Source organism: Dendrobates tinctorius, unplaced genomic scaffold (genome assembly GCF_039654945.1).
Source record: "Dendrobates tinctorius isolate UK_male_01 unplaced genomic scaffold, ASM3965494v1 ptg000189l, whole genome shotgun sequence".
Taxonomy (NCBI): domain Eukaryota; kingdom Metazoa; phylum Chordata; class Amphibia; order Anura; family Dendrobatidae; genus Dendrobates; species Dendrobates tinctorius.
In genome coordinates this window covers 9,376,526-9,391,533 of record NW_027361856.1, presented here as the reverse complement: position 1 = coordinate 9,391,533, position 15,008 = coordinate 9,376,526, and the positions used below count along the sequence as shown (strand labels likewise).

The 15,008-nt window shown below is 49.6% G+C and overlaps 1 protein-coding gene across 2 annotated transcripts; it reads left to right on the top strand.

Annotated features, from left to right (window-relative positions):
* Positions 1-4,734: 4,734 nt before the first annotated feature.
* On the top strand, positions 4,735-10,427 carry KRTCAP2 (keratinocyte associated protein 2). 2 transcript variants are annotated; one of them, XM_073552362.1, is made up of 5 exons: positions 4,735-4,893; positions 6,670-6,824; positions 6,906-6,969; positions 10,096-10,162; positions 10,252-10,427. In XM_073552362.1, the coding sequence occupies exons 1-5, from the start codon at positions 4,890-4,892 to the stop codon at positions 10,370-10,372; spliced, it is 411 nt and encodes a 136-aa protein (XP_073408463.1). In that variant the 5' UTR covers positions 4,735-4,889; the 3' UTR covers positions 10,373-10,427. The 2 variants fall into 2 exon arrangements, with proteins under 2 accessions (XP_073408463.1, XP_073408464.1); XM_073552363.1 differs by having other exon boundaries at positions 4,893-5,018.
* The last annotated feature ends 4,581 nt before the right edge of the window (positions 10,428-15,008 follow it).

Sequence of the window (15,008 nt, the reverse complement as noted above, 5' to 3'; positions counted from 1 at the left end):
CACAGGACTACTGCTCTCACACTTCCTGCACAGGACTACTGCTCTCACTCCTCCTGCACAGGACTACTGCTCTCACACTTCCTGCACAGGACTACTGCTCTCACACTTCCTGCACAGGACTACTGCTCTCACACTTCCTGCACAGGACTACTGCTCTCACACTTCCTGCACAGGACTACTGCTCTCACACTTCCTGCACAGGACTACTGCTCTTCCTCCTCCTGCACAGGACTACTGCTCTCACACTTCCTGCACATGACTACTGCTCTCACTCCTCCTGCACAGGACTACTGCTCTCAAACTTCCTGCACAGGACTACTGCTCTCACTCTTCTTGCACAGGACTACTGCTCACACTTCCTGCACAGGACTACTGCTCTCACACTTCCTGCACAGGACTACTGCTCTCACACTTCCTGCACAGGACTACTGCTCTCACTCCTCCTGCACAGGACTACTGCTCTCACACTTCCTGCACAGGGCTACTGCTCTCACACTTCCTGCACAGGACTACTGCTCTCACACTTCCTGCACAGGACTACTGCTCTCACACTTCCTGCACAGGACTACTGCTCTCACTCCTCCTGCACAGGACTACTGCTCTCACACTTCCTGCACAGGGCTACTGCTCTCACACTTCCTGCACAGGGCTACTGCTCTCACACTTCCTGCACAGGACTACTGCTCTCACACTTCCTGCACAGGACTACTGCTCTCACACTTCCTGCACAGGACTACTGCTCTCACACTTCCTGCACAGGACTACTGCTCTCACACTTCCTGCACAGGACTACTGCTCTCACACTTCCTGCACAGGACTACTGCTCTCACACTTCCTGCACAGGACTACTGCTCTCACTCTTCTTGCACAGGACTACTGCTCACACTTCCTGCACAGGACTACTGCTCTCACACTTCCTGCACAGGACTACTACTCTTCCTCCTCCTGCACAGGACTACTGCTCTTCCTCCTCCTGCACAGGACTACTGCTCTCACACTTCCTGCACAGGACTACTGCTCTCACACTTCCTGCACAGGACTACTGCTCTCACTCCTCCTGCACAGGACTACTGCTCTCAAACTTCCTGCACAGGACTACTGCTCTCAAACTTCCTGCACAGGACTACTGCTCTCACACTTCCTGCACAGGACTACTGCTCTCACTCCTCCTGCACAGGACTACTGCTCTCACACTTCCTGCACAGGACTACTGCTCTCACACTTCCTGCACAGGACTACTGCTCTCACTCCTCCTGCACAGGACTACTGCTCTCACTCCTCCTGCACAGGACTACTGCTCTCAAACTTCCTGCACAGGACTACTGCTCTCACACTTCCTGCACAGGGCTACTGCTCTCACACTTCCTGCACAGGACTACTGCTCTCACACTTCCTGCACAGGACTACTGCTCTCACACTTCCTGCACAGGACTACTGCTCTCACTCCTCCTGCACAGGACTACTGCTCTCACTCCTCCTGCACAGGACTACTGCTCTCACACTTCCTGCAGAGGACTACTGCTCTCACACTTCCTGCAGAGGACTACTGCTCACACTTCCTGCACAGGACTACTGCTCTCACTCTTCTTGCACAGGACTACTGCTCACACTTCCTGCACAGGACTACTGCTCTTTCTCCTCCTGCACAGGGCTACTGCTCTCAAACTTCCTGCACAGGGCTACTGCTCTCACTCCTCCTGCACAGGACTACTGCTCTCACACTTCCTGCACAGGACTACTGCTCTCACACTTCCTGCACAGGACTACTGCTCTCACACTTCCTGCACAGGACTACTGCTCTCACACTTCCTGCACAGGACTACTGCTCTCACACTTCCTGCACAGGACTACTGCTCTTCCTCCTCCTGCACAGGACTACTGCTCTTCCTCCTCCTGCACAGGACTACTGCTCTCACACTTCCTGCACAGGACTACTGCTCTCACTCCTCCTGCACAGGACTACTGCTCTCAAACTTCCTGCACAGGACTACTGCTCTCACTCTTCTTGCACAGGACTACTGCTCTCACACTTCCTGCACAGGACTACTGCTCTCACACTTCCTGCACAGGACTACTGCTCTCACACTTCCTGCACAGGACTACTGCTCTCACACTTCCTGCACAGGACTACTGCTCTTCCTCCTCCTGCACAGGACTACTGCTCTTCCTCCTCCTGCACAGGACTACTGCTCTCACACTTCCTGCACAGGACTACTGCTCTCACTCCTCCTGCACAGGACTACTGCTCTCACACTTCCTGCACAGGACTACTGCTCTCACACTTCCTGCACAGGACTACTGCTCTCACACTTCCTGCACAGGACTACTGCTCTCACACTTCCTGCACAGGACTACTGCTCTCACACTTCCTGCACAGGACTACTGCTCTCACTCCTCCTGCACAGGACTACTGCTCTCAAACTTCCTGCACAGGGCTACTGCTCTCACACTTCCTGCACAGGACTACTGCTCTCACACTTCCTGCACAGGACTACTGCTCTCACACTTCCTGCACAGGACTACTGCTCTCACTCCTCCTGCACAGGACTACTGCTCTCACTCCTCCTGCACAGGACTACTGCTCTCACACTTCCTGCACAGGACTACTGCTCTCACACTTCCTGCACAGGACTACTGCTCTCACACTTCCTGCACAGGACTACTGCTCTCACTCCTCCTGCACAGGACTACTGCTCTCACACTTCCTGCACAGGACTACTGCTCTCACACTTCCTGCACAGGACTACTGCTCTCACACTTCCTGCACAGGACTACTGCTCTCACACTTCCTGCACAGGACTACTGCTCTCACACTTCCTGCACAGGACTACTGCTCTCACACTTCCTGCACAGGACTACTGCTCTCACTCCTCCTGCACAGGACTACTGCTCTCACACTTCCTGCACAGGACTACTGCTCTCACACTTCCTGCAGAGGACTACTGCTCTCACACTTCCTGCACAGGACTACTGCTCTCACACTTCCTGCACAGGACTACTGCTCTTCCTCCTCCTGCACAGGACTACTGCTCTCACACTTCCTGCACAGGACTACTGCTCTCACTCCTCCTGCACAGGACTACTGCTCTCAAACTTCCTGCACAGGACTACTGCTCTCACTCTTCTTGCACAGGACTACTGCTCACACTTCCTGCACAGGACTACTGCTCTCACACTTCCTGCACAGGACTACTGCTCTCACACTTCCTGCACAGGACTACTGCTCTCACTCCTCCTGCACAGGACTACTGCTCACACTTCCTGCACAGGGCTACTGCTCTCACACTTCCTGCACAGGACTACTGCTCTCACACTTCCTGCACAGGACTACTGCTCTCACACTTCCTGCACAGGACTACTGCTCTCACACTTCCTGCACAGGACTACTGCTCTCACTCCTCCTGCACAGGACTACTGCTCTCACTCCTCCTGCACAGGACTACTGCTCTCACACTTCCTGCACAGGGCTACTGCTCTCACACTTCCTGCACAGGACTACTGCTCTCACACTTCCTGCACAGGACTACTGCTCTCACACTTCCTGCACAGGACTACTGCTCTCACACTTCCTGCACAGGACTACTGCTCTCACACTTCCTGCACAGGACTACTGCTCTCACACTTCCTGCACAGGACTACTGCTCTCACACTTCCTGCACAGGACTACTGCTCTCACTCTTCTTGCACAGGACTACTGCTCACACTTCCTGCACAGGACTACTGCTCTCACACTTCCTGCACAGGACTACTACTCTTCCTCCTCCTGCACAGGACTACTGCTCTTCCTCCTCCTGCACAGGACTACTGCTCTCACACTTCCTGCACAGGACTACTGCTCTCACACTTCCTGCACAGGACTACTGCTCTCACTCCTCCTGCACAGGACTACTGCTCTCAAACTTCCTGCACAGGACTACTGCTCTCAAACTTCCTGCACAGGACTACTGCTCTCACACTTCCTGCACAGGACTACTGCTCTCACTCCTCCTGCACAGGACTACTGCTCTCACTCCTCCTGCACAGGACTACTGCTCTCACACTTCCTGCACAGGACTACTGCTCTCACACTTCCTGCACAGGACTACTGCTCTCACTCCTCCTGCACAGGACTACTGCTCTCACTCCTCCTGCACAGGACTACTGCTCTCAAACTTCCTGCACAGGACTACTGCTCTCACACTTCCTGCACAGGGCTACTGCTCTCACACTTCCTGCACAGGACTACTGCTCTCACACTTCCTGCACAGGACTACTGCTCTCACACTTCCTGCACAGGACTACTGCTCTCACTCCTCCTGCACAGGACTACTGCTCTCACTCCTCCTGCACAGGACTACTGCTCTCACTCCTCCTGCACAGGACTACTGCTCTCACACTTCCTGCAGAGGACTACTGCTCTCACACTTCCTGCAGAGGACTACTGCTCACACTTCCTGCACAGGACTACTGCTCTCACTCTTCTTGCACAGGACTACTGCTCACACTTCCTGCACAGGACTACTGCTCTTTCTCCTCCTGCACAGGACTACTGCTCTCACACTTCCTGCACAGGACTACTGCTCTCACTCCTCCTGCACAGGACTACTGCTCTCACACTTCCTGCACAGGACTACTGCTCTCACTCCTCCTGCACAGGACTACTGCTCTCAAACTTCCTGCACAGGACTACTGCTCTCACTCTTCTTGCACAGGACTATTCCTAACTCTCCCTTCTCCTGTACACGCATCCTAGTAGGTAATATATGGCTGTCTAGGCGGGGATTGATGACGTGTTCCCTTATGTCGGCGCGGAATGATGACGTCCGCACCGTGATGTGGCGGTGCAGTCACAGTGTGTGGCTCCTCCTTGTGTCGGGCCGCTGTGCTTCGGTGGCGTCTGTGCAGCAGAGATGGGTGAGATCTCCGGGAGCGGAAGTGGGGAACGTGCGCACTGTGGGGTCTGTACCGTCTACCGGGAGGTAGATGGCGCAATACGAGGAGGCGGAAGGGTGACGTGTCCATAGCCAGGGCGCGGGCGGGTACGTGGTGTATGGTGGGGGGTTATCACTAGTGGGGGGTATGTGGTGTATTGCGTGGGGTTATCACTAGTGGGGGGTATGTGGTGTATTGCGGGGGGTTATCACTAGTGGGGGGTACGTGGTGTATGGTGGGGGGTTATCACTAGTGGGGGGGGTACGTGGTGTATGGTGGGGGGTTATCACTAGTGGGGGGGGTACGTGGTGTATGGTGGGGGGTTATCACTAGTGGGGGGGGGGGTACGTGGTGGGGGGTTACCACTAGTGGGGGGTACGTGGTGTATGGTGGGGGGTTATCACTAGTGGGGGGTACGTGGTGTATGGTGGGGGGTTATCACTAGTGGGGGGTACGTGGTGTATGGTGGGGGGTTATCACTAGTGGGGGGGTACGTGGTGTATGGTGGGGGGTTACCACTAGTGGGGGGGTACGTGGTGTATGGTGGGGGGTTATCACTAGTGGGGGGTACGTGGTGTATGGTGGGGGGTTATCACTAGTGGGGGGTACGTGGTGTATGGTGGGGGGTTATCACTAGTGGGGGGGGTACGTGGTGTATGGTGGGGGGTTATCACTAGTGGGGGTGCTACTTGTATGGTGGCGGGTTATCACTAGTGGGGGGTGCGTGGTGTATGGTGGGGGTTATCACTAGTGGGGGGTATGTGGTGTATTGCGGGGGGTTATCACTAGTGGGGGGGGTACGTGGTGTATGGTGGGGGGTTATCGCTAGTGGGGGGGGTACGTGGTGTATGGTGGGGGGGTTATCGCTAGTGGGGGGTACGTGGTGTATGGTGGGGGGGTTATCGCTAGTGGGGGGTACGTGGTGTATGGTGGGGGGTTATTACTAGTGGGGGTTACGTGGTGCATGGTGGGGGGTTATTACTAGTGGGGGGGGTACGTGGTGTATGGTGGGGGGTTATTACTAGTGGGGGGGGTACGTGGTGTATGGTGGGGGGTTATTACTAGTGGGGGGGGGTACGTGGTGTATGGTGGGGGGTTATTACTAGTGGGGGGGGGTACGTGGTGTATGGTGGGGGGTTATTACTAGTGGGGGGGGTACGTGGTGTATGGTGGGGGGTTATTACTAGTGGGGGGTACGTGGTGTATGGTGGGGGGTTATTACTAGTGGGGGTACGTGGTGTATGGTGGGGGGTTATTACTAGTGGGGGTTACGTGGTGTATGGTGGGGGTTATTACTAGTGGGGGGTACGTGGTGTATGGTGGGGGGTTATTACTAGTGGGGGGTACGTGGTGTATGGTGGGGGGTTATTACTAGTGGGGGTACGTGGTGTATGGTGGGGGGTTATTACTAGTGGAGGGTACGTGATGTATGGTGGGTGGTACATGGGTATATTGGGTGGTCATCACTAGTGGGGGGTACATGGTGTGTAGTGGGGTTATCACTATTGAGGGTACGTTGTGTATGGTGGGGCAGTCCTCACTAATGGGGGATACATGGTATGTAGTGTGGTGGTCATCATTTGTGGGGTGTACGTGGTGTATAGTGGTGGCTGTTATCTCTAGTGTGAGGTACATGGTTAATAGTGGGGGCTTGTATCACTAGTGGGGTATATGTGATATATAGTGTGGCACTTATCACTAGTGGGGTGTATGCAGTAAGTGGAGGGTGTGTCGTGACTTGTGGTCTCTCCCCCGCAGCGGTCAGTACAGGGATCTCGCTAGCGCTTTCCTCATTGGTTGCGCTCCTCCTCTTCGCTGGAATGCAGATGTACAGCCGCCACCTGGCGTCCTCTGAGTGGCTCACCATCCTAGGCGGGCTCTTGGGCTCCGGAATCTTCCTCTTTTCCCTCACTGTATCCTTCTGTCTACCGTCCTGTAATACCCGCTCTTCCCCAGACACCTGATCTGTGTAATTTCCTTAATTTGGACTTCAGGCCTTTAATAATCTGGAGAATCTGGTATTTGGGAAAGGTTTCCAGGCAAAGGTGTTTCCAGAAGGTGAGTGCCTCGGGGCTCGAATTCCCCCAGTGTCCTTCATATATAAATAACTACACAAAAAAACCTACAAGAGACAAAATGAGCAAAAACCCTGCTGTAACTAAATAAGTAGAAGGCAAAAGTGCATTAAAATAACACAGGGTTCTTAGTAATACTGTTTTTGATCAAAAATAGTTTAAAAGCCATCACACCGTCCTACACTGTCTAATATTAAAAACTTTACCAAATGGCTGCAATGAAACAGAGTGAAAAATTTAAAGTGGTCTGAATACATTCCATTCCCACTGTATGACCCGGGTTGTGTGTACTGGAGTCCTGACTTACAGTACAGACCAAAAGTTTGGACACACCTCATTCAAAGAGTTTTCTTTATTTTCATGACTATGAAAATTGTAGATTCACTCAGAAGGCATCAAAACTATGAATTAACACTTGTGGAATTATATATATATATAAGTAACAAAAAAGTGTGAAACAACTGAAAATATGTCTTATATTCTAGGTTCTTCAAAGTAGCCACCTTTTGCTGTGATTACTGCTTTGCACACTCTTGGCATTCTCTTGATGAGCTTCAAGAGGTAGTCACCGGAAATGGTCTTCCAACAGTCTTTGAAGGAGTTCCCAGAGATGCTTAGCACTTGTTGGCCCTTTTGCCTTCACTCTGCGGTCCAGCTCACCCCAAACCATCTCGAATGGGTTCAGGTCTGGTCACTGTGGAGGCCAGGTCATCTGGCGTAGCACCCCATCACTCTCCTAGGTCAAATAGCCCTTACACAGCCTGGAGGTGTGTTTGGGGTCATTGTCTTGTTGAAAAATAAATGCTGGTCCAATTAAACGTAAACCGGATGGAATAGCATGCCGCTGCAAGATGCTGTGGTAGCCATGCTGGTTCAGTATGCCTTCAGTTTTGAATAAATCCCCAACAGTGTCACCAGCAAAGCACCCCCACACCATCACACCTCCTCCTCCATGCTTCACGGTGGGAACCAGGCATGTAGAGTCCATCCGTTCACCTTTTCTGCGTCGCACAAAGACACGGTAGTTGGAACCAAAGATCTCAAATTTGGACTCATCAGGCCAAAGCACAGATTTCCACTGGTCTAATGTACATTCCTTGTGTTCTTTAGCCCAAACAAGTCTCTTCTGCTTGTTGCCTGTCCTTAGCAGTGGTTTCCTAGCAGCTATTTTACCGTGAAGGCCTGCTGCACAAAGTCTCCTCTTAACAGTTGTTGTAGAGATGTCTGCTGCTAGAACTCTGTGTGGCATTGACCTGGTCTCTAATCTGAGGTGCTGTTAACCTGCTATTTCTGAGGCTGGTGACTCGGATGAACTTATCCTCCGCAGCAGAGGTGACTCTTGGTCTTCCTTTCCTGGGGCGGTCCTCATGTGAGCCAGTTTCTTTGTAGCGCTTGATGGTTTTTGCCACTGCACTTGGGGACACTTTCAAAGTTTTCCCAATTTTTTGGACTGAATGACCTTCATTTCTTAAAGTAACGATGGCCACTCGTTTTTCTTTATTTAGCTGCTTTTTTCTTGCCATAATTCAAATTCTAACAGTCTATTCAGTAGGACTATCAGCTGTGTATCCACCAGACTTCTGCACAACACAACACAACTGATGGTCCCAACCCCATTTATAAGGCAAGAAATCCTACTTATTAAACCTGAACGGGGCACACCTGTGAAGTGAAAATTATTTCCGGTGACTACCTCTTGAAGTTCATCAATAGAATGCCAAGAGTGTGCAAAGCAGTAATCAAAGCAAAAGGTGGCTACTTTGAAGAACCATGAATATAAGACATATTTTCAGTTGTTTCACACTTTTTTGTTAATTATATAATTCCACATGTGTTAATTCATAGTTTTGATGCCTTCAGAGTGAATCTACAATTTTCATAGTCTTGAAAATAAAGAAAACTCTTTGAATGAGAAGGTGTGTCCAAACTTTTGGTCTGTACTGGATATTGAATCCATGACAGGCACAGGATAGTTCATGTCTGTATGCTGGAGACCTGTGTATGGAACTTGGTGGTCAGGAACTTCTGGTGGAGGTAGAAAATAGGATGTAGTCAGATCTGAAATATGAGTGATGAGTGTGTGAAAGCCCAATCTGCCTGAGGAGAGGTAGAAACTAGAATGTAGTCAAATCTGGAATGTGAGTTGGGGGAAGACTTCTTGTGGAGGCCCTACCTGTAGGAGAATTAGAAGCTAGGATGTAGTCAAATCTGGAAGGTGAGTGGAGGAAGAGTTCTGGTGAAGGAACTGCCTGTCTGAAGAAAAGTAGAAACTAGGATGTAGTCAGATTTGCAATATTAGGGGTTGAAGAACCTGTCTGAGGAGATGTAGAACTTATGATGTAGTCAAATCTGGAATGTGAGTTGAGGGAAGACTTCTGTTGGGAGACCCTGGCTGTCGGAGAAGTAGAAGCTAGGATGTCAGATCTGGAATGTGAGTGGGGGAAGACTTCTGGAGGGAGGCCCTGCCTGTCAGAGGAGAAGTAGAAGCTAGAATGCAAGGAAGGAGAAGAGGTCTTTCCAGCACGTCCACCCAGTTTAAATAAAATGTATTTTTTATTAGAACATTTTAAAAAACAGTTTTTAAAATTGATAGTCACTCTGGCGCATGCTATGACTAAGGGTGCCGTGGTGCGTCAGAAACGCGTCAGCAGAGTGTCTCAATTTTAAAAACTGTTTTTTAAAATGTTCTAATAAAATTTATTTTTTATTTAAACTGGATGGATGTGCTGGAAACACCCCTCCTTCTTCCTCACTAGCAGGGGCAGCACCCACCAGCTATATTCAATTGCAACAGTTTATGATATATGTGTCAGCGTATCAAGCTCCAACTCTTCCCTCTTCCCCTCTGTCCCACAGACATAAGCTAGGATGTAGTCAGATCTGGAATGTGAGTAGGGGAATACTTCAGGTGGAGGCCCTGCCTGTCGGAGAAGTAGAAGCTAGGATGTAGTCAGATCTGGAATGTGAGTGGGGGAACGCTATCCAGAGAGTGGTGCAGTCTCCTGGCACCGGAGCATCTACCATATTTTGTACACACCTGTGTGGAACTTCCTGGAGTGTTTGGGTGTCCAAGTCAGAGGGGTGATCACCTGTATGTTTTGTGTTGCAGTCCTCGTCTGCCTCTTCATTGCTATTTTTGCTTCTGGCTTGGTCCACAGAGTCTGTGTCACTACATGGTGAGTATGTGAGGGGGCCACATGGGGTGGATGAGGGCACACAGTGGTTATGGGAGGGGGTGATCATGGTGTCTCTGCTCGTCCCGCAGTTTCATCTTCTCCCTGGTGGATTTGTACTACGTGAACAAGATCTCCTCTGCTCTGTACCAGACGGTAACCCCCGGTGTGCCCCTGGGGAAGGTGATCGGGAAGAACAAGAAGAGAACATAACCCCCATTGTGTACATTCCTTCATGCACTGTGAAATAAAGGGTTCTGACTTTGTACTCCAGCATCAGTTTTTTCTCTTGGTGTTGGCCTGTGATTAAAATGGCCGATGGCGTCCATAGAAATTGGGGGTGATTGTGAGCTGCTATAGTGATTCAGCACAGGCAAGTTCCTGAGGGTCGTTGCAGTCCTTGCATATATACAGGGTCCCTGGAACTGACAATCTAATATGCAAGACGAGAACACTCTTGTCAGGAAAATGAGTTATTGCCTAAATAGCCGAAGCACCCATCCAGGGCTGCCTGTTGCTTCTCCTTGGTTTGTGAATGACATGCTTCACGAACGATCCCCCTCGCAGCTTCCCCCCTCCCTCTCTGCTTTGTGACACACTATCCCTTCCCTTCAACACATGGTCATTTTATGGTCCTGACTAGTTAAAAGCAGTTCTTCCTGCCACTGATTTAAACTCTCCTTTGTCTATTCAAGCTCATTTTAATAACTTACAATAATTCTAGAGGCAGGAAACATATTTTCAAAATCGGTATATTTAAAGCAACGTCCGACTGCATTTTGCGACTTCTAGGGTCACCAGAAACCGAGGAAACTCATTTGAAAGGTAACACACCAAAAACCCTGACTGATGCACTTGGCAGGATGCAGCAGACCCCCATTGATAAAGGCTGGGGCAGCACAGGTGCATTCCACTCATGAGAACAGCCAGTAACCCATTATGGTCTGGCTGCCTAGTGGAAAAAATGCACACAAATAAGGCTTGCAGGATGCAGCTAGAACTCTTTATGTTGGCTTGGTTTTTTTCTGTGTGATGCATATGTACGGTGCTGAGCAGCCCGCCTGCTAATACTATGGGCTTCATTCATAGGCTGCCCGGACACTTTGCATCACACTTATCTGTGTGTCTTATGCAAGCCTTATTTGTGTGCATTTTTTTCCACTAGGCAGCTAGACCATAATGGGTTACTGGCTGTTCTCATCAGTGGAATGCACCTGTGCTGCCCCAGCCTTTATCAATGGGGCTCTGCTGCATCCTGCCAGTGCATCAGTCAGGGTTTTTGGTGAGTTACCTTTCAAATGAGTTTTTTTTGAATTTTGGAATTTTTTCCTTATGTGCGCTGTCACTAGTGTTGAGCATTCCGATACTGCAAATATCGGGTATCGGCCGATATTCGCTGTATCGGAGTTCCGATATTTTTACAATATCGAATACCGGAATCGGAAGTTTCCATAATGCAATGAGCCAGTTGTGTTAGCCATGTTAACTAATGGCATGGCTGTGATTCTCTGATTAAATGATGTCATCATGATAAGCGGTCTGTGCGGGGCTGCCGGGGGTTGTGTGTGTGTGTGCAGGCATCGTCCGATGGGACTAGAAGTCCCATCGGGCGATGCCTGCTACAATGACAGTGATTGGCTAATGTGTCAATGATGGGACAGTAGTAGACCCATCATCCGGCTAATGTGTTGAATGTAAAAACAAAACCATACATACTACGTATATACTACATACATACTTCATATATACTACATATATACTACATTCATACAGCATACATACTACATACATATATATACACTACATTCATACAACATACATACTACATACATATATACTACATACATATATGCTACATACATACTACATATATACTACATATATACTACATTCATACTACATATATACTACATTCATACTACATACACACAACATAGATACAATTCATTCATACAATACATACATATAGACATACAGTACATATAACATAGAGTACATACCATCACTTGTCACTTTGATCCCCGAAGCCAGTGTCAACTCGCTGTAAAAAATATTAAAATAGCAAACAATCAATATACTCCCTGATCCACAGAAATCCACGAGTGTCCCACGACGATCTCCTGAAGTGCATCACTGAGAGGTTACTATAGTTCACTGGTCTCACTTTATGGAAAAAAGCTGCGTGGGAACTTTCTCACACAGCAATGCCAAAAGTGAGACTAGGGACTATTTTTTTACAGTGGCGGAGGAATACAGTGCGGAAGGACACTTACCTCCCGTCATTGTATTCCTGGAGCCCCTAGAGAGCGGTCGCATCAGCTGATGCTGCTGTTCTCCACGGGAGATCGTCGTGGGACACTCGTGGATTTCTGCGGATCAGGGAGTATATTGGTTGTTATTTTAATATTTTTTACAGATGACACTGGCTTCGGGGATCAAAGTGACAAGTAATGGTGAGTATGTACTCTGTTATATGTACTGTATGTCTATATGTATTGTATGAATGTTGTATGTCTGTAGCATGTTTTATGTATGTATGTTGTATGAATGTAGTATGAATGTAGCATGTATTATGTAGTGTGTATGTAGGTAGTGTGTATGTATGTATGTTTGTTTTTGTTTTGTTTTTTTTTGTTTTTTTTACATTCAACACATTAGCCGGATGATGGGACTACTACTGTCCCATCATTGGCTAATGTGTCAATCACTCTCATTGTAGCAGGCGTAGCCCGATGGGTCTTGTAGTCCCATCGGACGATGCCTGCACACACACACAACCCCCGGCAGGCCCGTACAGACCCCGCACACACGCACAGTCTCTGCCCACGCACCGTCAACACTCTTCCCCCCTCCCGAACTGGATGTGCAAGGAAAGAAGGGGTTTATTTTCATTCCGATATTTGTGCACCATTGACTTGCATGGGTTTCCGGTATCGGAATCGGCGATACCCGATATTTTTGGGGTATTGGTCCAATCCGATATTTCCCGATATCGGAAGGTATCGCTCAACACTAGCTGTCACCAGAAACCAAGGAAAGGGTTTCCGCTCTCCAGTACCACACAGAGACGTCATGTTTGGTCTTAAATGAAAGAGAAAATATAATCCCCCTTCCCTCACTCTATGAGCTCCCCAGCCAGAGATATGGCGAGTAGAAGGTTTATAATAACTCTTCAAAAAGGGGCGTACATTCTCTGACTCAGCCCCCAGTGAGGTCAGCAGGAGAAAAGCATAAAGTTCATATGCTTCATCAGGGAGGTGTTCATACCTGGGAACAACAGCAAACATCCATGCTGTGGACTGAATCTTTTCTCTTTGGGAACTCCCCTTTATCCACACATCATATCTGTGACTGAGATAAAGTCTCTTATTTTAATCCCTTTAATTTGTAACTGTACATACTGGAAAAGGAGGCTGGGGCCGGGGGAGACCTGGGACACGCGTGGGCAGCGCCATGGTGCAGAGGTGTACCAATATGGCGCTGCCCCGGTAATGGAGATGACTTCCGGGTCGGCGCACTGCGCACTCCCCGGGCAGAGAGCGGTGCAGGCTGGGAGAGGAGGAGACATCACAGGCCGGGAAATTTGAAAAAGGAAGCGCTGGAACCACTCCTCGCTGGAAGCGTCCTGTAAGTATGGAGGACAGCGACCAGCAAGAGGAGCAGCAACACCACCATCACCGGCAAAAGGACAAGGACAGGCATGAGGGCTGGTCCAGTAGCCACTCCACGCAGCTTGGCTGCAAGGAGCAAGTCTCCATCCTTGGATCAGCCCGTGCGGGACCTGAATCCACCTCCCGAACGGTACCTGCAACCACGCATACCTGGGTGAGTGATTTACGCGAATGTTCACCATTGTAATAGACTTCTTTCCCTTATCAGGGAAAGAAGAAAGAGAAAACAAAAAACAGGGAATGCCCCACCTGTAGCAGAGCTCTACCAGTCTCTTGGGATAAGAAGCCCTGCGAATCCTGCATACAGGAAGTTCTCTGACGAAACCCCGGATTACGCCTCGGATCTAAGAGCTGTAATCTGATTGGAGTTTCAGAGTGCCCTTTCATCCCTGAAACAAAGGGGGAAAGCTAAAAGGAGGGACGTCGAAGTGGGTTCCCAGTCAGAGATCTCGATGTCAGGGGAGGTTACCTCACAGACTTCGGACACCGACTCGTCATCCTCAGAGGAGGAAATGGGGGGCCTAGATGAGGTAGACAAGTTAGTAAAGGTAGTAAGGTCTACCATGGGGGTGGCAGACCCTCGGCCTGATAGATCATTCCAGGACATAATGTTTGGGTGACTGGGCCAAAAGAAGCACAGAGTGTTCCCGCTAAACGAGAATACATGGCCTGATAAAAAAAGAATGGGAAAAACCGGATAGGAAGAACTCCACTGTCCCGTCCCTTAAGAGGAAATATCCATTCGATGAGGAGGCGTCCACATCTTGGGACAAAGCCCCGAAACTAGACGTAGTGGTCGCCAAGGCCTCAAAAAAATTTGCACTCCCCTTTGAGGACTTGGGCACTCTAAAAGACCCCTTAGATAAAAAGGCCGATACCTTCCTCAATGGCACATGGGAATCAGCGGGGGGAAATCTTAGGCCAGCTATAGCGGCAACATGTACCTCCAGAGTCCTCATGGTATGGGTGGATCAACTAGAGAAACAGTTAAGGGAAGGTACACCCATGGCGAAGATCCTGGAATCCATTCCAGTAATAAGGGAAGCGGCGGCCTTCTTAGCAGACTCATCAGCTGATACAGTTAGGTTATCATCCAAAGCGGCAGCCCGAAGAACGAAAAGTTTTTTCAGAAGAGACCCCCGAGAGAACAGAAATGGGACGACAGGAGGAGAGATAGG